Source organism: Arvicanthis niloticus, chromosome 15 (assembly GCF_011762505.2).
Source record: "Arvicanthis niloticus isolate mArvNil1 chromosome 15, mArvNil1.pat.X, whole genome shotgun sequence".
Taxonomy (NCBI): domain Eukaryota; kingdom Metazoa; phylum Chordata; class Mammalia; order Rodentia; family Muridae; genus Arvicanthis; species Arvicanthis niloticus.
This window is the reverse complement of record NC_047672.1, coordinates 25,132,682-25,158,676: the sequence shown is the minus strand read 5'-3', so window position 1 is coordinate 25,158,676 and position 25,995 is coordinate 25,132,682. Positions and strand designations below refer to the sequence as shown.

The window sequence follows — 25,995 nt, the reverse complement described above, 5'->3', positions numbered from 1 at the left end:
TGGACTTGAACTAGCTTGCTCTCCTCACACCTGCCTCCTGAGTACTGGGATCACAGGTGCACACGGACACTCCCTTGCTGCTTTGTGTTTACAGTGACGAACATACATAGCCCCTGAGACACCACAGTGACACTCTTGCTCTCTGTGCAGGTTGTTTTCCGAGGAGGCGAAGGGGCTTTGCAGGTTTTACCTCCTCTGGTTGATGTCATTCCCGAAGCTAGGCTAAACCTAGTGATTTACTATCTTCGTCAAGGTAAGAGAAATTTGTCATGTTCTGACATGATAAAAAATATTTTAGAATATTTAATATGACTGAATTAGTTGTATACATTGTAAATACATAAGATTTCCAAAGATATATTTGCACCAAGTTCATGAGATAAGACAAATTGAGTGGCACTTACCAGTTGTGCCTTTTCCTCTTCGGTTCCTTCTTCTCCCTCTTCACACCCCTTCTGCTCCCTCAGTCTGTTTTTCTTTTCTTTGTCTTACTGTTTTGTCTTTTCCTCTCTGTCAATTTCCTTTTGGATCATCATTTTTTCCCCTTACTTTCCTTTTCCTGGTTACCTTTTATGAAAATGTGCATTCACATCAGGTGGTTGTGGTACACACCTTTAATCCCAGCCCTTGGGAGGCAGAGGTAAGTGGATCTCTTTGAGTTTGAGGCTAGCCCGGTCTACAGATCAAGTTCCAGGACAGCCAAGCTACACAGAGAAACCCTGTCTCAGCAAAACCAGGAAAAAAAAAATCGAAGAAGGAGAAGAAAAGAAAGTGCACATTCACATTTTCTTGTTTTTAAATTATCAGCATTTGTGTTTGCTCAAAGAGTCTGCATCTCCTGCTCTGTACCCAGGTGTCTTATGAGAAATGTGATGTCTAATGTTCTCATTGTTGGAAACATTTTTGAGCGGCTTTTCTCAGAACTTACCAGTACACTTGGCTATGGATCTTAAACTTGTAGTGTGTTTTTTTCAGGCGTGTGGTAGAGCCCAACCAGGCAACTTATTTCTCACTGAGAAAAATATGTTTATTTTGTGAGAACATGTCTTACAAACCACCCTCTCTATATGATAGATAAGCAAAAAAAAATTTTAGATATGAAAAATTGAATATACTTCAGAAATTTCAGAAATTATGAAAAATTTCTAGCATAAACAAAAGCAAATTTCTAGCATAAACAAAAGAACCTCCAAAAACTCCAAATTAAATACTTTTTAAACTGGGTGTGGGTGGCCCACACCTTTAATCTCTATGGTCAGGAGGCAGAGTCAAGTGCCTCTCTGTGAGTTTAAAGCCAGACTGGTTTGCATAGTGAATTCCAGGCCAGCCAGCACTACACAGAGAGAACATGTCTACATTGTTATTCACTCTTGTGAATATAATGTATATAATGTTTGTTTCTTCTTGAAAAAAAAAAAGGGAGACATTCTTCTTATTTAAATACAAATCCATCGACATAATATCCAGCCTACATTTTTTTTAATGATAGGGTCTTTACAATAGTACTCTCCTGGAACTCATTCTGTAGACCAGGCTGGCTTTGAATTCACAGAGATGCAGCTGCTCTGCTTCCTGAGTGCTGGGATTAGAGGCATGTGCTACCTTGCCCAGCCCAGGAACACCTGAGTTCCAGCTCCTGAACGCCTGTGAAAGTGCCAGATGTAGTGTCAGACATTTGTAACACAGCACAGGGAGGTGGAGACAGGAGGATTCCTGTCTCTTTCTAACAAGTCCCTCCAGCCTAATTGGTCTCAAAATGGGTGGACCATGTCCTTGAAGATGACACCAGGTTATCCTCTGGCCTTCACATACATGCATACGTGACATACATACATGCATTTTTTAAAAAATAAAAACAATAGTTTTCTTTAGGACAGCTACACAACTTTGAACTTGATGGAGAATTAAAGGTCAAGTAAAACATGGTATTCTCTCTCTCTCTCAGTCTCTATCTTTTGTCTCTCTATTTCTCTGTCTCTCTGTCTCTCTCTCTCTCTCTCTGTCTCTCTCTCTCTCTCTCTTGTGTGTGTGTGTGCAGCCTTGCACCTGCTGTAAAAGCAGTCTATTACTAACCTGCTCCCTCCCTCAGCCCTATTTTGTACGAGTCTGAATACTGCAACTCTCAACTTTCTAGTGAGTGCTTACGAGAGTTTTGCTGAAACACAAGCCCATGTAACAACTAACTTCTTACATTGCAGATGATGTGCAGGAAGCCTATAATTTAATCAAGGATCTGGAACCTACTACACCTCAGGTAACTGGAGGTGCCATACAGTTTTTAGAACAAGTGCTATGGAGATCAGCACTGCAGACACACAGCTGTAAGCTGTGGCAGAGAAGGCTCCTATTGTAGGATCAAGGAGACCGCATATGTTGATGGTTTTGTGTGACTTTAGGATGAGAATGAATGTGTAGGCTTTTTTTTTTTTTTAAGTGTAGCTCAAATCCCTTAGTATTTGATTCCCTAAAAGGTCTAAACTTTGAAAATATTAAATCTGTTCTAAAAAATGAAATCTGTAATTATAATGAATGAACAGCTGCTCTCTAAGTGTCTGCAACTTATCTTTTTTCCTTCAGTAAGTTGCTAGCTCCTTGCATTCAGGAATTGTGTCTCTATGGTATCTCCAACACTGTGTATACTAAGTATAAAAAAAGCATCCCGTCCCTTTCATTAAATAAAAGACTGAAGCCAGGCTGGCTTGCCTATCAAGCCCCAGGAATCTGCCTGTTTTCACCTCCCCAGCACTGGAACTACAAGTGTCTCCTTGCATGGGTCCTGGGGATTGAACTAGGGTCCTTATGTTACACGGCAAGCCCTTTGCCAACTGAGTAAATTCAGCCTCTCACTGAATTATTTCAGTTAAGACTGAGCTTTTACAATGATAAACTGCTGTATGGGCATTTGCCCTCTAGAAATCAAACCAGACTCCTCATCCTTTCATAAGCCAGGATACAGCCAAGAAAAGCAAGTCAGCATATGAAGTAGAGTTGGTGCAAAGGGCCAACAAGAAAGCCCACGTAACTGTGATTGGTATGGTTGTGTTTTCCCAGGAGTATATCCTCAAGGGAGTTGTCAATGCAGCCCTTGGCCAGGAAATGGGTTCAGTAAGTATGAAATCATGATAATTTATACTTGGCAAAGTTCTAGCTATGTAAAGACCACAATAGATGCTGATGTGCAACCAGTAACAAGCTGACGCTCACCAGCTTCTTCTGCAGGCCTTTTCTTTATGGTTGGGGGGTGGGCTACCAGGGCTCAGACCCTTCTGCATGGTAGATTCCTGCACTGAGTCACATCCTTCAGTTCCTTTGATTCTTTAAAACCTCCAGTTCAGAATCTTTGCAAAAACAATTCTATTGTGTACAGATTTTTTTTTAAAAAAAGCTTTAACCATAAAACTTGCTATTTTGCTTAAAAAGAGTGCCAATGTAATACAGTTATTTCTTTTCTGACAAACACAATGGATTTGGCATCTAGAACATGGGAAACTTCTTTCTCTAGAAAAGCTTTTGTTAAGGTACTAGAAACACACCCTTATCTCTTCTAAAAAGATTTTTTTTCTTTTTTTTTTTTTTTTTTGTTTTTGTTTTTGTTTTTTTTGAGACAGGGTTTCTCTGTATATAATCTTGGCTGTCCTGGAACTCACTCTGTAGAACAGGCTGGCCTCGAACTCAGAAATCCGCCTGCCTCTGCCTCCCAAGTGCTGGGATTAAAGGCGTGCGCCACCACTGCCCAGCAAAAGCTTTTCTTTTGTTTGTTTGTTTGTTTGTTTGTTTGTTTGTTTTTCTGGAGACAGGGTTTCTCTGGGCAGCCCTGGCTGTCTAGGAGCTCACTCTGTAGACCAGGCTGACCTACAAGATCCTCCTGCCTCTGCCTTCCAAGTTCTGGGATCAAGGTGCTACCACTGCCTGGCCTTTTGTTGTTGTTGTTCTTTGTTTGTTTTATTTTAATTTTGGTTTCTCTAGATAGGGTCTAATATACGATATTCTCAGGATGGCCTTGAGCTCACAGAAATCTTCAATCTTTCTGTCTCAATCTCCCCAATGTTTGGGGAGCATCTTATAATTATAAAAGCAGTTCAAAGTTAGGCTGCTGTTCCTAGTTGGGAATGGTTCCACACACCTATGACTACAGCACTTGGGAGGCCAAAGCAGGAGGATCCCGAGTTCAAGGACAGCCTAGGTTACATAGTGAAACCCTTTCTCAACAATAGGCAGATAGGCAGGGACACAGACAGACAGACAGACAGACAGATAGATAAACTAAGGTTCTTATCCATGTTAAGGTATTAAGTTCTTCATGACACAAAGGATGCAATAAATAAACCTTTCATCTCTGGGTCTCTCTATGTAGGCAGCAAATACTTACTGCTTAGATAAATGAGTCTAGTAAGTAATTCTTCTTATGTCTATAGCACCTATACAAAGTTCAGACACAGAGAGTTGCATATTTGTTGAATGTGTAAATTTACTTAATGCACGGATTTTAGAGTGGAATTTTGAGGTTAGAGTTTTTTTCTGTAAATGATTCTACCTGTGTTCACACAATTCTAAATTGTCATTTTCTAGCTGCTGTGCTAATAAGAATTTGAGCATGATATAACAAGGATGTTAAATGACATACAGGAAAATGCATTATGGTCATAACTACAATATAAATGAAATATGTGTGCCTGCTGCCTCTCTCTTAGTTCTGTTCTGTTTTGCAGAGGGATCATATGAAAATTGCTCAACAGTTTTTCCAGTTGGTAGGAGGATCAGCTAGTGAATGTGGTATGTCTATGATCTGTCCTTTTGAACACAATTCATATTTGTAGTTGGACAATATTGACTGGTGGAGTCTGTCTGTCTGTCTAGAGATACATGTTATACTTCTTGTTATGAAGCAAGAAGTTAGGAGAATTGGAGAGGAGGGCTGAGGATATAGTTCGTTTTGTAGCTTGATCACCTAGCACTCAGGAGCCTGGGGTTTGACCCCTAGCACCACTTTAAGCAGACATGATAGTTGGTATCTATAATTCTACCTCTCAGGAAATAGAGACAGCACAATTAGAAGTTCAAAAACAAATCTTTAGCTCCACACTGAAGGCCAGCCTGGGCTACAGGAGACTCTGTTGCAACAATCACACATACACACACACACACAAAGACACACACCAACACACACAAATAAACACAACAATAAGAGAAAAATATCAGCATTTTCCCTTTTGAACATATCAGCAAAAGAGGATAAGAAAGGGCTGGAGAGACAGCTCAGTGGTTAAGAACATCTGCTGCTTTTACAGATGACTCAAGGTCAATTCCTAGTACCCACATCAGTTGGTTCATACCTGCTCATAAGCCCAGCTCCGGGGTATCCAATATTTCCTTCTGGCCTCCACAGGCCCCTGCACTCACATGTGCACATAATTAAAATACAAATAACTTTGTTTTAAAAAAATGGATGTGAGGTTAGAGAAATGGCTCGTCCATCAGTTAAAAGCACTGTTTGCTCTTACAAAGGACCTGGGTTCAACTCCTAGCACCCACATGACAACTCACAACTGTTTGTAACACCACTCCTAGGAAACTGATGTCTTCTGGTTTCCATGGGGTCCAAGCACACATATGATAAACAGACATATGTTTAAGCAAAACATTCATGCACATAAAAAAATAAATAAGTACAATTTTTAAAAAAGTGATAAGAGAATAAATAAACAGGAATAAATTTTCTTCTTAGTTCCTGAGAGTTGTAAATATAAATTAGTTTTAATATGAAATGTTCTTATGAAGTATTTAACAACTCCTTATGTTGGCTTTGAACTTATAAGCATCTTGCCTCTGGCTCACAAGTGCTGGGATTACAGGCAAAGCCCAACTTCAGAGCATATTTTGTTGGTTATAAAAGTAGTCCCAGATCGAGGAGAAGGCTTGGTGGTAAAGCACTTATTGGCATGAGGACCTGAGTTTGGATCCCTAGCAGCCATAGAAACATGGTTGTAAGCATCTATAACCCCAGTGTTGCTGCTGCAAGAAGGGGGTGGAGACTGGAGAATCCCCACAAGTTTACCGGGCATATATGGCCAAACTGCAAAGAATCTGACTCAAACAAGGTAGAAGGCATGGAACATGTAAGGTTATCCTCTGACCCCTCATGAATTCCACTGTACACACACCTATACACAGATAAACATGCATACACATCATACATATACACACATTTGTCACACATAATAAAAAAAGGAAAAATTAAAAATAAGGACCAGTCTTATCTGATATTAATTGGAGGGGAGAGAGGCTTGATGCCCCAGCATGGGGAGAAGGGGGATGGGATGGGGGATGGGGGAGAGGTAACCAGGAAGGGGGATATCATTTGAAATATAAATGAATAAAATGATTAATAATAAAAATAAAATAAAAACAAAGTAAGGGCCAGTGAGCTGAGTCAGTAGGTAACTACATTTGTCTTTACCTACTGACCTGAGATTGTTTGCCAAAACCCACGTGATAGAAAGGGAGGAACAACTTCTACAACTTGTCCTCTGACCTCTGCATGTCCACCATGCAGATTCATGGCCACACTCACATACAATTCAAATGTAGAAAAAAATGTAATAAAATATATTTTAAATGTTAAAACAATGATGAGTCTATTTAAAAAAGAGAGAGAGATGGTTTAGTGGTTAGGAGCATGTATTACTCTTGCAGAGGGCCAGAATTTGGTTCCCAGCACTCACAACTATCTGTTTCTCTAGGTACAGGGGAATCTGATGCCCTACTCTAGCTTCTGGGCATCTGCACACATGCACATAAGTAAAAATAAAATCTTTAAAAAGAGACAGAGTACTGGGCATGATGGCATATGTCTTTAATTCCAACAGTCAGGAGGCAGAGGTAGGTGGATCTATGAGTTCGAGGCCAGCCTGCTCTACAAAGTGGGTTCCAGGACTGCCAGGGTTACACAGAGAAATTCTGTCTCAAATGAACCAAAAGAGGGAGGGGAGAAAGGAGGGAGGGAGAGGAGAAAGGAGTAAGTAAGTAAATAAACAAATAAATAAATAAAATGTAAGTCCTGGGATTATTAGCATATACCACCACACTAAGTTTCTCTTGCTCTCTCTCTTTTTTCTATTAAAAAAAAATTAAATCTGGTGGGCGAGGTGGCACATGTCTTCAGAACTTTGGAGGCAGAGGCAGGTGGATCTCTGTGGGTTCCAGGCCAGGCTAGTCTACATAGCAAAAAAAAAAAAAAAATGTGCTTGCTGAACTGATTGTTAACTTTTTAAAAAAAATCACTACTGAAGATTCACAAATGTTTCACCAACACTATTTATTGACTAGCACTTCCTTTCTCTATTTTTTGATTTGTACGACAAAAACTTACTTAAGCTTTGGGAATGTAGCACAAATAAAAAAGAATCCCTGCCCCTGTGGGCTTTACAGTGTGGGACAGACAGACCTTGAACATAATACAGAAGAGATCATGATAAACATCAGACTATGATAAACATTGAACAGCAGCATGAAATCTTCAGAATGCCACGGGTGTGGGTGGGGTGTCATACGAGCAGCTCCTATCTCAAATCGGAGTATAAGATCAGAGATAAATGCTGGGCCAGGTCAGAGTCAGATAGCTTCATGGAATACTATTGTGGCCTTGTTATAGCTTAGAAGTGGTAGGTTAACTATGGAGGTAACTATGGAGACTCGACCACATTGATTGACTTGAGGTCTTAAGTTACACAAACCAAAGTCTCATAAGGCAGTCTAGGGAATACCAAAATCAGTATACTTGCGGGAGATACATTTCTTATGTACTTCGAGAGTTGACACTAGAGTCTGAGGTCAGAAGAATTTACTTTTTCAGAATCAGGAATTAGAAAAAGGTCCTAAGATTCAGTATTTTATTGTAGACAGGATTTTACCATATAGCCGTGGCTGTCCTGGAACTCACTATATAGACCAAGCTGGCTTTGAACTCACAGAGATCCACGTGCCTTTGTCTCCTGAGTGCTGGGATTAAAAGTGTGTGCCACCATGTGCAACTATGTTCCTGTTTCTAAATTCTACAGTGACTCAAATTTTAACTAAAGACACCTTCTGGTTTCATGAATTTCCATGGTTTCTTCCCCCTTTTGTCAACCCCATTTTAGATACAATACCAGGAAGGCAGTGCATGGCTTCCTGTTTCTTCCTGCTTAAACAATTTGATGATGTCTTGATTTACCTCAACTCTTTTAAGGTCAGTATGAATTATCTCTGTGACTTTATGTGTGAAACACTCTACATGCAGTGTGAGATAGAAATTATGTTGTAGGAAGGAGAATTACAAGTTTGAAGCCCAATTGGATGTGGTGGTGGTGCATGCCTTTAATCCTAGCACTCAGGAGGCAGAGGCAAAGGCAAGTTGATCTCTGTGAGTTCAAGTCCAGCCTCTGTATAGTAAGTTCCAGTTGGCCAAAGCTACGTAATGAGACTGTCTCAAAATGACAATAAAAAAAGAACTGAAGGCCAATCACAGTTACTTCTCCCCCACAAAAAAAATTATATTATATAGCCTCTTTTTCTCTGGTAGGATTGATGGCATCAAGGAATTAATCTAATTATTATTTTTTTTAAAGACAGGTTTCTCTCTATTGTTCTAGCTGTCTTGGAACTCACTCTGTAGACCAGGTTGGCCTGGAACTCAGACATACACCTGCCTCTGCCTCCCAAATTTGGGGATTAAAGGTGTATGCTACACCTGGCTTAATTCCTCAAGATTATTTCTATGGTGGCAGAAAAAAAAGAAAGAAAGAAAGAAAATAAAGAAAAGAACAAAAAAAAAGGAAAGGAGAGGAGAGGGGAGACAGACAGACAGACAGACAGGCATGGTGACTTGAACTTAGGTAAAGGCAGAAGGAAAGACCTAGAGCTGAACCACAAAATTGTCCTTTGACCTCCACATGCACCATTACACACACATCACTTATTACCCCACTACCACCAGACATAAACACACACATATGCACACATGTACACACATACACATATGCACACACACATATAGCCACATACACACGCACACACAAATTCACATATGAACATACACACGCATATAGACACATACACACACATGCACACATACATACACATTTGCACATATACACACATATAGCTACATACACATGCACACACACAGAGAGGCACATGCACAATGGTTTATTTTTTGTCTCACTATGTCACCCTGGCTGGCTTGGAATTCACCATGTAGAGCAGGCTGTCCTCAACTCATAGAGATCTCTTCTGTCTGCTTCTGCCTCTTGAGTGCTGGGATTAGAGGTGGGTGGCATTGTGCACAGCAATAATAAACTGTAAGAAAGAAAGACTGTTTAGTTAGTATAGCTGATGATTTTACATTTTACATGTTAATATTCAGTGTGGCCTGTTCTTGGTACATTTTTCAGAGTTACTTCTATAATGATGACATCTTTAACTTTAATTATGCCCAAGCCAAAGCTGCAACAGGCAATACCAGTGAGGGTGAAGAGGTGAGTACCTTCTTTTTTTCTCTCTCTTTAAAATGATGGCAAGTATTAGGGTGCTTGCTTTCAAAGGCATTTGTGATCATATCTAACAGCATCCTTGGATTCTTCTCACTAAAATAAATGGTAAAGGGTAAGGAACTTTTTTTTTAAGTATAGAATAGAGTTTATTGAGGGAATGGGGAGGGGAGCCAGGAGGGTAGTAGAGGCAGAGAGAGAGAGAGAGAGAGAGAGAGAGAGAGAGAGAGAGAGAGAGAGAGAGAGAGAGAGAGAGAGAGAGAGGCAGAGAGGCAGAGAGGCAGAGAGGCAGAGAGGCAGAGAGGCAGAGAGGCAGAGAGGCAGAGAGGCAGAGAAGCAGGAGTAGAGAAGTAGAGGCTGGCCATGACCACATGGAGAGAGAGGAAGGGGGGTGGGGAGGAGACAGAGAAGCAAGAGGGTAAGAGATTAAGAGGGTAAGAGAGTAAGAGATTAAGGAACTATTGAAGGCTGATTTGGCTAGAGCCTTGTTCCCTCCCCCCCCCCCATTCCTATAAACCCAGCACTTAGTAGCAGACTGGCCAGCCTGAAAGAATGCGTCCAGAGAGGTGGCTCAGTGGGTTAAGGAGCTAGCTACATAAACCTGGTGACCAATCTCATCCCTAGAACCTACATAAAAAGCTGGCTGTGGTAGGACTCTTGTAGATGGGAGGCAGGAACAGGAGAACTGCCTGGAACCTTACAGGGCAGCTAGCCTCAAGTATACAGCACTGCAGCAGCAAGAACCAGCTTCTGAACATTGCCCTCTGACCTCCAAATGCATATCATGTTACACATGTTCTCTCTTTTCTTTATTAGATATTTTATTTACATTTCAGATGTTATCCCCTTTCCCCATTCCCTTCCTACCCAGGAACCCCCTATCCCATCCACTCTCCTCCTGCTTCTATGAGGATGTGCCCCCACCCACCCACCCACTTCCACCTCTCCACCCTCAAATTCCCCCATATTGGAGCATCCGGACTTCATGGGACCAAGGACCTCCTCTCTCACCTCTCTCACCTATCCACATTCTTCACCTAAGCCAGTTTCTTTTTTTTTATTGGATATTTTATTTACATTTCAGATGTAATTCCCTTTCCCCATTTCTTCCCCACCCAGGAATCCCCTATTCCCTCCCCCATCCTCCTGCTTCTATGAGGATATGCCCCCATCCACCCTCCCCACCCACAATTTCCCCCACAATGGAGCGTTCAGCCTTCACTGGACCCAGGAACTCCTCTCTCACCTATGCCCCACAAGGCCATCTTCCCCTGCATATACAGCTGGAGCCATGGGCCCCTTCCTGTGTGCTCTCAGGCTGGTGGTTTAGACCCTGGGAGCTCTGGTTGGTTGGTATTGTTGCTCTCCCCATGGGGCCACAAACCCTTTCAGCTCCTTCAGTCTTCTCTCTAATTCCTCTATTTGGAACACCATGATCAATTCAATGGTTAGCTGTGAGTATCTGCCTCTGTATATGTCAGACTCTGGCAGACCTCTAAGGAGACAGCTATATCAGGCTCCTGTCAGCATGCACTTCCTGACATCCACATTACTGTCTATTTTTGGTGACTGCACATGGGATGGATACCCAGGTGGAACAATCTTTGGATAGCCCCTCCTTCAGTTTCTGTCCCACACTTTGTCTCCGTATTTGCTCCCATAAGTATTTTGTTCCCCTTTCTAAGAAGGTCCGAAGCACTCACACTTTGGTCTTTCTTCATTCATGTGGTCTGTGAGTTGAATCTTGGGTATTGCAAGCTTCTGGGCTAATATCCAATTATCAGTGAGTGAAAACCATGTGTGTTCTTTTGTAATTGGGTTACCTCATGCAGGATGATTTTTCTTTTTTTTTTTTTTGTTTTCTTTTCTTTTTTTTTTTTTTTTTTGTTGTTGTTGTTTGTTTTTTCGAAACAGGGTTTCTCTGTGTAGCCCTGGCTGTCCTGGAACTCACTCTGTAGACCAGGCTGGCCTCGAACTCAGAACTCCTCCTGCCTCTGCCTCCCAAGTGCTGGGATTAAAGACGTGCGCCACCACCGCCCAACAGGATGATATTTTCTTATTTTATCCATTTACCTAAGAATTTCTCGAATTCATTGTTTTTAATAGCTGAGTAATATCCATTGTGTAAATGTACCACATTTTTTTATATCCATTCCTCTGTTGAAGGACATCTGGGTTCTTTCCAGCTTCTGGCTATTATAAATATGGCTGCTGTGAACATAGTGGAGCATATGTCCTTGTTATATGTTGGAGTATCTTCTGGGTATATGCCCAGGAGTGGTATAGCTGGGTCCTCAGGTGATACTATGTCCAATTTTCTGAGGAACTGCCAGACTGATTTCTAGAGTGGTTGCACCATCTTGCAATCCCACCAACAATGGAGGAGTGTTCCTCTTTCTTCACATCCTTGACAGCATCTACTATCACCTGAGTTTTTGATCTTAGCCATTCTGACTGGTGTGAGGTAGAATCTTAGGGTTGTTTTGATTTGCATTTCCCTGATGACTAAGGATGCTGAACATTTCTTTAGGTGCTTCTCGGCCATTTGAGTTTCCTCAATTGAGAATTCTTTGTTTAGCTCTGTAACTCATTTTTTTGGTTTTTGGAGACAGGGTTTCTCTGTGTACCCCATTTTAATAGGGTTATTTGGTTGTCTGGAGTCTAACTTCTTGAGTTCTTTGTATATATTGGGTATTAGCCCTCTATCGGATGTAGGATTGGTTAAGATCTTTTCCCAATCTGTTGGTTGCTGTTTTGTCCTATTGATAGTGTTCTTTGCCTTACAGAAGCTTTGCAATTTTATGGGGTCCCATTTGTCAATTCTTGATCTTAGAAAATAAGCTATTGGTGTTCTGTTTAGGAACTTTTCCCCTGTGCCCAAGTATTCAGTGTTCTTCCCTACCTTCTCTTCTATTAGTTTCAGTGTATCTGGTTTTATGTGAAGGTCCTTTATCCACTTGGACTTGAGCTTTGTACAAGCAGATAAGAATGGATCAATTCAATTTGCATTCTCCATGTTCTCTTATGCACACACACACACACACACACACACAAAGCGACACATACAGAGTAAATAAATAATTTTAATTTGTTTCATTATGGTTTACATTACAAAGTCCAATATCAATCTGTAGAAGTGGCTCAGCTATTAAGAGCACTTACTGTTTTTGCAGAAGACTAGGGTTTAGTTCCCAGCACCTATGTGGTGGCTTATAACTGCCTATAATCCAAATTCAAGGGCATCTGATACCTCTTCTATCCTCTGTGGGTTCCTGCATGTTCATGGTGTATATACACTCAAGCAGGTTCACATGCATGCCCATAAATAAAAAGTAAATACTTTAAAAAGTATAGTGTCAATAAACATAGATTTTATAATCATTAATTTTTCCTTTAATGCTTCAGTTTTACTATTAAAATATAAGACTATAGTCTCAACAGACTGGTCTAGTTGATAATGTCTATTTTTATTGTATATTCAGCCTTATGTTTATTTCTTTTCTCTCATAGGTTTTCCTCTTGATCCAAAGTGAGAAACTGAAAAATGATTACATTTACCTTAGTTGGTTAGCTCGCTGCTGTAAGTTTTCTTTTTCAACATCATGACATGAGTTCTATTTTTCTTTCTATCATGTAATCTGTTTGGAAATCACATTAAGCATTTTCTACACTTCTTTGTTTTCTGTAGGATGAGTAGACAGTGATTAAGGGTTATTTATACTCCTCGGTAAGAGCTGCCATGTGAATGTGATGTGTAACTGCCTGTGATTAGTTCCACCATTCCACACTGACATACTGCTGCTACTGCAGAAAGATGCCAGGTTCTTAGCTTTATTAAAGCTTCCAGACTCTGCAGTGTCACTGAAGGGCTGATGCTGTCACGTTGATGTTGCCTTTTTTATTTTTCAAGCCCAAAACTGGGAACGTCAGAATATAATTTTTGTTCATTGATAACCTTTAATAAGTCATATTTTTCTTTTATCAGTTTTTTGCACATATCAGTTGTACACAGTGCCAGCTTTCAACAAGACAACTTCAAGTTTATCACATTCCTTGACCATCCCCACACACATGCCCTTCCACAATATACTCCATTACCATCTCTCTCCAGCTTTCATAGCTTATGGAGAAATGGTCTTGTGAAGCTGTAGAAGATCTGGGATTCAAAATGAGAGAAAATGAGAGAAGAATTCATTTTTCTAAGTTTTCATATGTTAATATAATATTCTCAAGTTGTGCATGTTTCTTGAATATAATATTATGGTTCTTTATATCCAGTGTGTGTGTGTGTGTGTGTGTGATCTATTCATATGTTGGTGGGCTAATTCCCCAGCTTGATTATTATAAGTCGTGCAGAATAAACACGAGTGGGCAAGTGTCCATGGTGTGAAGACCTAGAATCATAGTATAGTTCTCTGTTATGCTTAGTGTTTTAACTGTAATTTAGGACTTAGTCACTTAGGACTTAGTGACTTAGGAGCTTATTTTCTGGTCCTGTCTTCTTGGTGTTCTAAAAGTTTTGCCAGAGCCAGCCAGTCAGTCAACTTGGGAACCACAACTGGGCGAATGAGGATGATAATAGTAAAGGCAGAAAGAAGATGCAAGAGACAGATATGGGAGAGCTGCTGGTCAATACCATGCCAGCAATGAGTGTATTTTCTCAGTGTCTTTTAAAGGCAAGCAACACAAACATGACCAATTCCAGGAAGTTAAACAATGACCAAAAATGCTTATATGGGTACACAATATCTATGTTTGGCTAAGGCTATTTCCTTACAGTTTCTCAAGGACATATGCATAAGCGAAGAAACTTGGTAGGATATAACTCATGTCTTAACTAAAAACAACAAATGTTGGCAGACTAATTTATGATTAATCATAAGCAAGAAGTCAGCCAAAGTTAACTCTGGATGTGTTCCCCACATGCCCCCCTTTTTTTTTATCTATACAAGCCAAAGCTGTCTCAGCTATTGGTGCACAAAGACTCTAGCTGTCTTAGGCATTCCCTCAAGAAGTATAAACCTTACCTGCCATTGGCACATGAATCCTAGTCTTCATGCCCTGTCTTAGGTTGATCCACCTCTGAGATAATCTTGTCGTTTTTATTTACATCTTATCAGTCATGGAGCAGAAAGTTGTGTCTGTCTTAGGTTGCCATCCAAAAACCCGTCATTGGCACTGGAATAATCTTGTATTTATGGTATGTCTTAGGTTGAGAAGGTTTTCAAGATAATCTTACCTGTCACTGACTAACAACTTCTGCTAGGGAAAACATTGGAGCTTGAATTTATGTAACTCTGCTCTGACATCTATAAAAGCTTGATGATTCCTCTCAAAAGAACAGGTAATGGACATGCCATAAAAGCCTCATAAAGCCAAGTCCTGCTACTCCCAATAAGAGAGAAGTAAATGAGGACTATGAGGGGAAAATGGCCTGTAAGTTTTTCAGAATATCATTTGCAATGCTAGCAGCACCAAAAGACAAAGTCTTTGCATTTCTTTAATTCACAACCTCCTTATGCAGGGCTAATAAATCTAATGTAGTATTAGTATTTTGCCATATACCTCGAAGGTGTCTTTTTCCTCTGGTCCAGTTATTCTGACTCTCGTTATACATTTTGAAGTCATACAGATTCATAGATATCAAGCATGACATTCCAAATGGCTTCTGACTTCCATTCCTTGTACCTCATCTCCTATGGTCTGCACTATGATAATATTATGTGTCAATTCTTTGTTCTAGCCATCTATCCAAATCCTTTTGTATGCCTAGGGCATTGGTTACATTTTCTGACAGCGCTGGTGCTGCCCACAGTACCGAGCTCTGGCATAGGTCTGGGGGATTAAAGAACAACTCAGACTCGGGTCATTCACTGTGAGAGAATGCCAATGCTTTTACTGGGCAGGTTCAATATATACACCAAGTCAGGGAAGGAAAAACACAAACTCAAGAAAAAACAGGAACTCATCTGGAGGGCAATAGGATGTCAGGTGTAAATTCCCTTCCTGGGGAATCATCCTTCAACAGGATATTTTGTTCTTAGAAAAAATGCAGAATGTTACTTTGTAGACAGCAGCACACAGAAAGTCTCAGCCAGGGCATAACAGCCCTTTGGGGTCTTACAATTTTGTGCAAGATGACTAACAAAACTAGATATTTGTACCTCTTGTGTTAAAGCTAATGCAGAAATAGTAGCACTGGCTCTAAGAATTATGAGAGCAACATCACCAGCAATGATCATCAGCCTAACCATACTTTTGCTCCTTGCCAGACCATGATCCAATTCATTTATAAGCAGAGAATCCCTTGGCATCCAAGTTCCAAAAATTCAAAATAAAATTTTGTAGTAAAGGAGTATATAACTTCCCCCTTTTTTTTGTAACTGAGATTTTAGAGCCCCATGGGCTCATTCCTTTGTCTTTATTGTCTCTGTTTTATGCCCATGGATCATTATTAAGTCTTTTAATTATGTCCCATATATCTCATTTTCCATCATTTATTAATACTTTATTTTTATTGTTATATGAATGGTCACTATATTAATCATGGTTCTCTAACAAAACAGTAGTGAGAGAATGTACACACACATACACACACAAACACACACACATATGATTTGCTATAATAGCTTACAGGGTAGGTTCCAGGTACTCCAACAATGGCTGTTTCATGATAGAAAGGCTAAAATCTGGTAGTTGTTCTGTCCCCAAGACTGGATATTTCAGCATTCTCCCAATCTGGCACTGGAGCCCTAAGAATTCCTGGAGAGCTGCTGATCTTTAATCTATGTTGGAATCCCAAAGAAGTTAGTTCTAATACATGGCAAAGAAATTCTTCAGCAATGGGACAGATGAACTTGTCTGTGAGAATGAGGGCAAGCAAGTAAGAAAAGCAAACACTTCCTTTTTTGAGTGCTTTTATATATGCTGCTACCCAAAGGCATAACCTACATCTAGAGTGAGTCTTGTGGCCTCAAATAATCCAAATAAGAAAATGCCTCAGAGGCATGCTCAAAATCTTGGGCATTAGTTGATTCCATAGAGTCAAGTTGATAACTGAGATTAGCTATCACATTCATCTGCATTCTCCCCCAGTCCTGATACTGTCTTCCACTTGATCCATTCTATTGGTGAGGCTTTCCACTGAATTTTTGTATGACTTACACTTACAAAATTTCAAGTTAAGTTTTATCAGTATTTCTTTTTATAAATTCCTTTTCATATTTTGACTTTAATTTTATTTTTTAACAATGTATGTCTTTTTTTAATCTTTGTTTTTCTTTTATGTTCATGGATATGTACACTCTGTGAATGTAGTCCCTGGGGAGGCCAGAAGAGGGCATTGGATCCCCTGGAACTGAAGTTACAGACAGTTGTGAGTCACTATGTGGTTTCACATAACAGAATCTTGAGCCCTCTGGAAAAGCAGCCGGTTCTCTTAACCACTGAGTCATCTTTCCAGCCCCTTATACTGATTTCTCTAGTCGGCTATTTATGTTTTCTTTGATTTCAGATGATTATTCATGTCCTCATTGATTTCAGTAAATGTTCTCATGTTTATTCTTTTGAATTCTTTGTCTAGGATTTCACCTCATTCACTTTCACTCTCATGGACTCTATTACTATAAAATTATTGATTTGTAGAGTAGTCATATTGTTTTAAATTTTCAGGGTTTTTGTTTCTACATTGAGACGTACTTTTGCAGTTTTGTTTTGTTTTGTTTTGAGAGAGTCTCACTTTGTTGCTCTGGCTGTCTTGGAACTCACTTTATATAGACCAGATGGTTACTATAGATAGCCTCTGGCCTCACGTTTACAGAGATCCACCTGCTCTACCTCCCAAGTGATGAGATTAAAGGCACCACACTTGGCCCAGCATTGGGATTTGCACACCTGGGCTTATGGTTTTTGTTGGATTTCGTTTTCAATCAGTTATATTCTTTCAGTGAAAGTATGTCCCATGTTTAAGAGGGACTAGATTGTTGTAGAGTTGAGGTGCTGTTTCATTTATTCTGGTTCTAAAGTGTAGCTCAGTAGCTAAATCCTCAGACCACATGCTCTGAGCACCAAGCCCATTCTCCAGCTCTGCTCTATTATTAGAATATTAACTGAAGAAACAACTCTAACATATGGATATGCCTATCGTGAAAATGCAGCAAGTGTCAGTCAAAAGCAACTGCCTCTTCAATTCTAATCATTTTAGTGGCATAAAGGAACAAAAGTAGTACATTGTTTGCCAAGGTACTAGTTACTAATGGTAGGACAGAGGGAAATAAACAAGTAAGACTAGTAATTAGTCTGAGCTACAGAAAAAATGTGAGGGAAAAGTAAACAAAGCATGAATAAAACAAAGAGCGGAGATCCGTCTTATCCAGCTGTGGGTAGAGTGAACCCATATTAGATAACATAAAACAATACTGAATACTAAAGCATTCAGGAGGCTGACACCAGGAGACCTGCAACTATAGGTCTTCTTATGTTCTTTGAGAATGCCAATTAAAAAAAGAAAATAAAAACAAAAAAACCAGCACTACTTAAGCAGAAGTCAGAAAGATCACACGTGCAAGGCCATCCTTAGCTGCACAGTTAGTTTTGGCTACATGATGAGTTTGTGGTCAGTCTGAGATACTGACTGGTTGAGAGATATAGGGAGCCATATTTTTTTGAGTTCAAAGCTATCCTATTTTACATATTGAGTTCTAGGCCATCCATGGCTACAGAATGAATATTTTTGTGTTTTTTGTTGCCTTATGGTTTTTTGTTGTTGTTTTGTTTTTTAGCTAATCTGGACTAGAGAGACAATAGTGTAGTCAAGAGTGTTCTCTGTGTTTCCAGAGAACTTGATTGGTTCCCAGCATCCACATCAGACAGCTACCATAAGACTAGGCAGTTCCCCTCATATTAAGTCTGGATAAGGTAACCCTGTAGGAGGATAAGAGTCCCAAAAGCAAAAAAACGGATTCAGGGACAGCCCCTAGCCCTCCTGGTAGGAGTCCCACAAGAAGACCAAGTTATACAACCATAACATATATGCAGACGGCCTAAGTTAGACTCATGCAGGCTCCCTGATTGTCATCTCAGTCTCTGTGAGCCTCTATGAACCCAGGTTAGTTGATTCTGTGGGTGAAAAAAATAAAAAAAAAAAAATAAGCAGGGTGGTATGACCATACAACTTTTAATCCCAGCATTTGGGAGGTAGAGGCAGACAATCTCTGTGGTTGAAGGTCTACCTGGTCTATAGATCAAGTTCCAGGACAGCCAAAGCTACAGAGAAACCATCTCAAAAAAAAAATAAATAAATAAACAAACAAAATTAAAAAATGACAACAGGGCACAACAGAGCTGATTCACTAAGTTAAAATTAGATATTAAAAAGGGAAGCATCACAGTGAAGGAAAGAGGTTGGGGTTCAGGTCTGTATGTGGTGTCTCACCTGGGCACAAGTGTCAGGCCTGTGTCTACATAATCCCTTGCATAGACTAGTTACAATCCAGTTAGATTTAAAATATGCCCCAGGGGCCACTAAGATGACTCAAGTAAGCACTTGTCTCCTGGAAACCACATAAAAGTAGAAGAGAACAGACATTTATTCTCTGGCCATCATACATGCAGCCTGACATAGTCCCCTCCTTCCCAAACACACAACAAACACATACAATGATAAGTAAAAATTTTAAAGCTGTCTTTAAAATGATCACTATGTTTTTACAGTTTCAGGACCATTTTAGCAATTGAATATTCTTTTTGTTGGTGGTGCTGGTAGTACTTTGAGACAAAGTCTCACTCTATATCCCAGGTTGGCCTTAAACTCCTGGGTCCCACTGCCTTAATCTCCCTAAAGCTGGAATTACAGGTGTAGACCAAACACTTGGTCAGCAGTGAGTGCGGGCCTGTGTGCAGGAGTGAATGAATGCTGACTATACCCTTTAGCAAAGTGAGAACTTCTAGAACTTAACTCGGTCTCAAAGATAAGTATGTATATCTTAAATATTTTAGGTTTGCCCTAATTCTGGTAAGAAACCATTTAGATGGCAACATTGCAAGCTTTCCATGTGAGAGGTATTTTACCGGTATTTTGTATATAAATCCAAGTCCATAGAATGGCACAGTGCAGGAGTTATTTCTTATACATTTAAAAAGCCTAAGCCTGGAGGCTGAAATGATTGATGGCTCAGTGGTTAAGAATGCTGGTTGATCTTGCAGAGGAACAGAATTCAGATCCCAGCACCCAGGCAGCTCACAGCTTCCTGTTCCTCCAGCTCCAGGGGAATCCAGTGCCCTCTTCAGCCTTCAGGGGCACAAACACATTCACACAAATAAAAATTAACGTTTAAAAAATGCCGGGAATGTGGCACACTCCTATAATTTCATCACTTGAGAGGCTCACGGCTGGAGGTGAAGAACATCTTTGGTTAATATCCTGAGGCACTATCATAAATAAATACTAACACAATCATTTTCTTTTGCAGATATTATGAATAAGAAACCAAGACTAGCTTGGGAACTTTATCTTAAGATGGAAACCTCTGGCGAGTCCTTCAGCCTCTTACAGCTCATTGCGAATGACTGTTACAAGGTGAGTTTGGGTGACAGGAAAGGGAAACTTGAGGACAAGCATCACATGGCATCAGCTAAATAATAGTTCAAGAGAGTGGTCAGCTATTGGAAGGAATCTGCTAGAAGATCTTGTTTTGTCACAGCGTGTGGACCTGGATGGTTGATCCACTTGTATTCACACATAGTAAGCTGTGCATGTTTCACACACCACTCTATGTATGTGCTGGATTACATACTGTGAAGAAATGTGAAGACCCTGAGAAGAGGAAGAGCACTTGGGAAGTAGGCAGAAAGACAGGATAAGGGATTGTATGGGCCTGGAAACTTCTAACCTCCATAAAATCTGGCCTACCAAGTTGACTGATTCAATCTGGCTTCTCTCAGCTTCTGAATGAATTGCTCTGCTTGGCCTCATACTAACTTTGGCAATATGTCCTAAACTTCTGGATCCTTTTTATTCACTGGCTCACTATGTCTTCACCTGTGTCTAGCTTGTTTTCTCTACAACCTATAAAATTTTCCCTTTAAGACTGCCATACACACACACCACACCACACTACCTGTGTCTAGCTCATTCTTTCTCCCTGAACTGCTCTTTAATAGCCTCTCACTGATGTACTATTCTTGTGAGAGTGGGACATATCCTTTCTGACTCATCGTTAAATCTTTTTCTGATTCATCACTTTGTCTGCCTCTCAATTAGTTGTCATTTTCAAACATGGCTGCATCCTTCTACAAACTAATCTTAACTTCCATTTTAGGGATTAAATGTGTGTATTAAGGACATGTCAGTATTCCAGCCAAATCATATTGTAATCTAGGGTGTGTCTGTATTCTGGCCAGATCATTTTTGCATGTGATCCATTGCCAGAGCAGCCATGTTGCTGGATTAAAATTCCTCTACATAAGTTTCTTAAGGAACTTGTCAGTGGCTGAGTAGTAGGCTGGAGGAGTAACCAAACCCACAGAGTGAAGAGTATCACCCAGTAATTTACAGCCTTAAGAGCCAACACAAGAAACCCACCTAGGCAGATTTCAGTTGTGCTCAGCATGTTCTGTGAAGCTAAGGAAATGTGTTGAGTCTTTGGAATAGATGTCTGCAAAATGAATTAAGAGATTGTGTACTTAGAATCTAGGACAATCAGGGAAAGATTTTGAGTTGAATATGGTCTGGTTAGTGTAGTGTATTGAAGAAACTTAAAAAATATCTAATTCAAGACAGCTGTCAATTTCTCACTAGAGTAGAATAGAATTAGAAGAAACAGCAAATGTCTTGATGACATCATAATTCAACAGTATTAGACAAAATGTTCTATCACTGAAAGTAAGGGCAGGTGGCTTTAAATGAACCTGTGCATTTAAACTGTTGTTCTCTTGTTTTAGCTAGGAATTGAAATGTACCTAAACTGCTATGCCAAAAAGAAACTGTACATTTGTTTTATCCCATTCTGTTCTGTATTCTGCATGTTTCATTCCATCCCACCTCTGACTAAATGTCAATGCTACCACCATGCCTTCTTTTCTGCAGATGGGCCAGTTCTACTATTCAGCCAAAGCTTTTGATGTCCTAGAGAGGCTGGATCCCAACCCTGAATACTGGGAAGGCAAGAGGGGTGCCTGTGTGGGCATTTTCCAGATGATTTTAGCTGGGAGAGAACCCAAGTAAGTAAACAAATGGGCAAAACTGCCTCTAGCCAGGCAGTGGTGGCGCACGCCTTTAATCCCAGCACTTGGGAGGCAGAGGCAGGCAATTTCTTAGTTCAAGGCCAGCTTGGTTTATAGAGTGAGTTCCAGGACAGCCAGGGCTACACAGAAAAACCCTGTCTTGACCCCCCCCCCCCCAAAAAAAAAGAACTGCCTCTGTCCATCTGCCCCTGGTGCAGAAATCTTAAAGGTAGAAACACTGAGATGTTAGCATTGCCTATATGATCATTTTCTTCCAGAAATGTCTTATTTTATTAAATCAAGTGACTCTAAGCATACAAGAGCCTCTAAATCCAGGGCAAGGTCTATATCTGGCCCTGGATGAACAGCCATTTCCATAGCAAATGCCGTTGACATTTCTGCTCTGTAAAAAGCCCTTCTGCTATCTAATTTAGGCCTTAAAAAAATAGAAATGGAATAGACCTAGTTGATAATTCTTTTATTGCTTCTGCTTTCTTGTATCCTGGAAAATGCTAAGGTATTTGATTATGTAAAACTAAGAGGATTATAGTTCTATGTGAATAAAAACTAAAATACTTGAAAGTAAATTCCTAGCACTTGGGAGCCTGAAGCAAAATAGTGGACTCAAGGCCAGCAAAGGCAACCTGGGCTAAAACTAATTCATTAATTTAGTGTTATAAAAATAGTTCCATGGCAGTATATTTATTGCTTAATGCATATGGATAGAAAACTGTAATAATTTTGCAAGCAAATTATTAAAATTTACTTCCTGCTTTGTGCTTGTGTATAATCCTGAATACAAGCATTTAGTCAGGTGCAGGAGGTTCCTCAGAGAGAAAAGGAATAGAACACAAGACCACAAGGGGAGCAGATCCACAGGCAGTTGCCAAAGTTCTAATGAGACAACAGGGAAGCTTCAGCCTGCCTCACCTAAAATCCAAGCTTTAATTATAATAAATTTTAACCTGGGGCTGGAGGTGGTTTGTGGTTAAGAGCATTTGCTGCTCAGTCATGAGGGCTACAGTTTGAATCCCAGCACGTGTGTCGGGCGTTTCCCAACACCTGTAAGTGTAAGCTCAGCTCCAAGGTATCTGACACCTCCTTCTGTCTTTCTCAGAGACCTGCATAGTGCAAAATGTTTTTAAGTTAAAACATGTTTTAGTTAGTTAAAGTGTAAATGCTGGGCATTCACCAAGTTTTGGTTCTTACTGCTATTCTCATTTATATTATAAGTATATTTGAACCCTAGTATATTTAAACCCTTTTGAACAAATCTGTTGAAGAAGCGACCCATTGCCATGGCTTAGAAAACTAGCAGCTTTATAATTGGCTTATGCCCAGTGGAGGATCATCACACATGCCTCACTGGGATGTAGAACAATGCCATGGGATTGCCAGGGTTTCTTTTCTATTGAGAAAAATTGTTCTTTAAAACCTTTCCTCAGAGAGACCCTCCGAGAAGTGCTGCATTTACTGAGAAGCACAGGAAACACCCAAGTGGAGTATATCATCAGGATCATGAAGAAGTGGGCCAAGGAGAACAGAGTGCCCATCTAAGCAGCCAAGCCCAGGCCAGGACCAGCTTCCTCTCACATCAAATTGGAACTGTTTTCCTGTACTTGAATATGCGATCCAGGACCCTGTTTGATTAACATTTCCTTCTTTGCTCTTAGAGCATTAAGTTGAGTGGGTGGTATGTGTGGACTTGGCCATCAGGCAGCACAAATCTCCTTGGTCTGCTGACACTCAATGTAATCTACTGGTGAAAGTACTGTGGGCTTCCCTGGTGCTTTTCTTCCAGAATCATTCCGAACACTCTTATGTAATTTACTGGCTTTTAGGAAGAGATAATAGTTCTCTCTCTCTCTCTCTCTCTCTCTCTCTCTCTCTCTCTCTCTTAACATTTCAGGACATTTTCTCCTAGCTTCAGTGACAAGTACTTTTATACTAAAGAATTGCCATCATTTGATCATATGCCATCATCCTGTACATTAGCCCATCCATGACTGAGTCCTGGGAGAAGTCTTCCCAAGCTGTGTGATTCTGAGGATGGCCATGAGGCCCTCTACCAGACTGCAGGTAGTAGTACATAGTCAGCTTATAGGACCATTCTCTCATCGAGTAAAGTGCTGCTTACGTAGCTTGTTACAGCGAGACAAGCTGAGTATTGGGTTTTGAAAAGGTGAGTGAAAGGAAAAACTTGGTATCTCTGAAGGTGTGCAAGCTTCAGAGTTGGGTCTCCCTTGTATTTTAGGAAACAAAGCCAGGGCAAGGTTCTTAGTATCTGCTGAATGAACATCAATTTTGAACATAGGACTGGGAAAATTTTCATGAAACATATATATATATAACATTTTTTTTTTCTGAGACAGAGTTTCTCAGTGTAGCCCTTGCTATCATGGAACTCACTCTGTAGACTAGGCTAGCCTTGAACTCATAGATCTGCCTGCTTCTGCCTCCCAAGTGCTGGGTTCAAGGGTGTGTGCCACCACTGCCAGAATATACCTGTTTATATTGCACACATAGGAACATGCTGTAGTAAGGATTTATTGATACAATTATAAAGTAGGGTTCTTTGAAGAGACTTCCTAATGGCTAGCCTCTCCCTCAGCCTCATGTCTCTGAGCTGTCATCACATAAACTTCTTTCTTCTACAACAAAGTATTGTCTGGCTTACATCCCACTTTAAGAAAACAGACCCACGTCTTTTTTGTGTATCAGATTACCTATTTGTATGCTCTGTAATTTTCTTCTGTAAGTCTGAGTTACACAATCTAGAACCCATCCTCATAGAGCAGAGAGTGCATGAAGGAGGAGATGGGGGAATTTTTAGGAACACCACAAATTCTTCCTCCTGCCCCAGCCTCCTGCTGCAGGTGGCAGTTCTGCACAGAAAGGAGAGGGAAATCTGTACAGAGTATAACAACTGAAGCAATAGGACCAGTGGCTGAACACAGCCTTCAACGTTGGCCAGTTCCAAGGTGTTCTAAGATGGCCAGTGTGTCATCTCTTACATTAGGCTCAGATATGATTGGTCCAAAGCACAAGTTACAATACTAGTCTAACAGGACTGCAGGAAACAAAGCTGCACCATTTCCTTATGCCAGAGCTTCTTGTTGTCTTGTTCTGCTCTTCCCACTGTTTTAGTAGTACCTGGTTCTCTTTGCCAAAGGTGCTAGGTGGATCAGATACAGCCAAACCTGCTATAGTTCTGTGAATCATTCTTATGGAACTTACTTTTGCTTTATATACTTGGAAGCAGAATGGGAAGGCAGATCACCTTCCAGGAACTGTTGACATCTTCCAGTAAAGGGCTGTTCAGTTCTAGCTCCTAATTTCTGAAAGACACTCATTCACAGTGATGTACTTCCCAATGAGAATTTCTGAGTTTACTATTCAGTAGTCTCTCTGACATTTTCCTCGACAGAAGGATATCTATTCCAAACAGCAGAATATTAGATTACTTTTTAAGGTTTTTAATCTACAGGCTTGAGACAGAAACATGAAGGCTAGTTAAAGAGAAGCACATGCAATTCTGTTAGGAGGGATAATTGTTTCTGATTGTCTTGACAGGGCGTCGAGGTTCATAACTGTGTTCTCTACAGATGACAGCCCAGAGAAGAAGGGCCAGGCTGGGGAATATGTAATTTATACAGTCTATAGTATCAATGTACTATTTAAAAGCAATCTGTAGTGTATGCTTACAAATGGAAAAACACTTTTACAATTATTTTTGTACTACAAAAGAATCACATACCCCTGTACTATATTTAAATTAAAATATATTTTTTGGTTCTTTTCACATGTGTTTATGTTTGTGCAGCTGTGCTCACGTGTGGAGGTTAAAGGTCAAGCTGAGTGTCTTATCTCTTACCACCTTATATTTTTAAAATATTTGTTATTATATGTATGTATATGGGTATATGTACATGATTGCGGGTCAGAAGAGGGCATCAGATCTCTTGGAGCTGAACTTGCAGGCAGTTGTAAGCTGCCAGATGTGAGTGGTGGAAACTAAACTGTAGTCTTCTGTGAGAATATTTGCTCTTAACCACTGAGCCATTTTCTAGCCCTTATGGCCCTCTTTTTTGAATCTGGATCTCTCACTGAAGCTGGGTTTGCTCATTTGGCAGGACTGGCTGGCCAGCCTGACTCTGGGTTCCTCCTACAACATCCTCCCTGAGTGCTAGGATTAGGGCACATGCTACCAGGCCTGGTTTCTTACATAAATGCTAAAGATCTGAAC

At 40.3% G+C, this 25,995-nt stretch overlaps 1 protein-coding gene across 1 annotated transcript in view; it reads left to right on the top strand.

The window, feature by feature from the left end:
• Ift56 (intraflagellar transport 56) overlaps window positions 1-25,551 on the top strand; it is a 52,085-nt gene extending 26,534 nt beyond the window's left edge. Inside the window, exons 9-18 of the mRNA XM_034519603.2 lie at window positions 151-253; window positions 2,199-2,254; window positions 3,052-3,105; window positions 4,710-4,773; window positions 8,139-8,227; window positions 9,432-9,515; window positions 13,038-13,107; window positions 19,997-20,103; window positions 21,613-21,746; window positions 23,195-25,551. Coding sequence (XP_034375494.1) covers window positions 151-253; window positions 2,199-2,254; window positions 3,052-3,105; window positions 4,710-4,773; window positions 8,139-8,227; window positions 9,432-9,515; window positions 13,038-13,107; window positions 19,997-20,103; window positions 21,613-21,746; window positions 23,195-23,306 — 873 coding nt within the window. The 3' untranslated portion in view covers window positions 23,307-25,551. The remainder of the gene's footprint in view (window positions 1-150; window positions 254-2,198; window positions 2,255-3,051; window positions 3,106-4,709; window positions 4,774-8,138; window positions 8,228-9,431; window positions 9,516-13,037; window positions 13,108-19,996; window positions 20,104-21,612; window positions 21,747-23,194) is intronic.
• The last annotated feature ends 444 nt before the right edge of the window (window positions 25,552-25,995 follow it).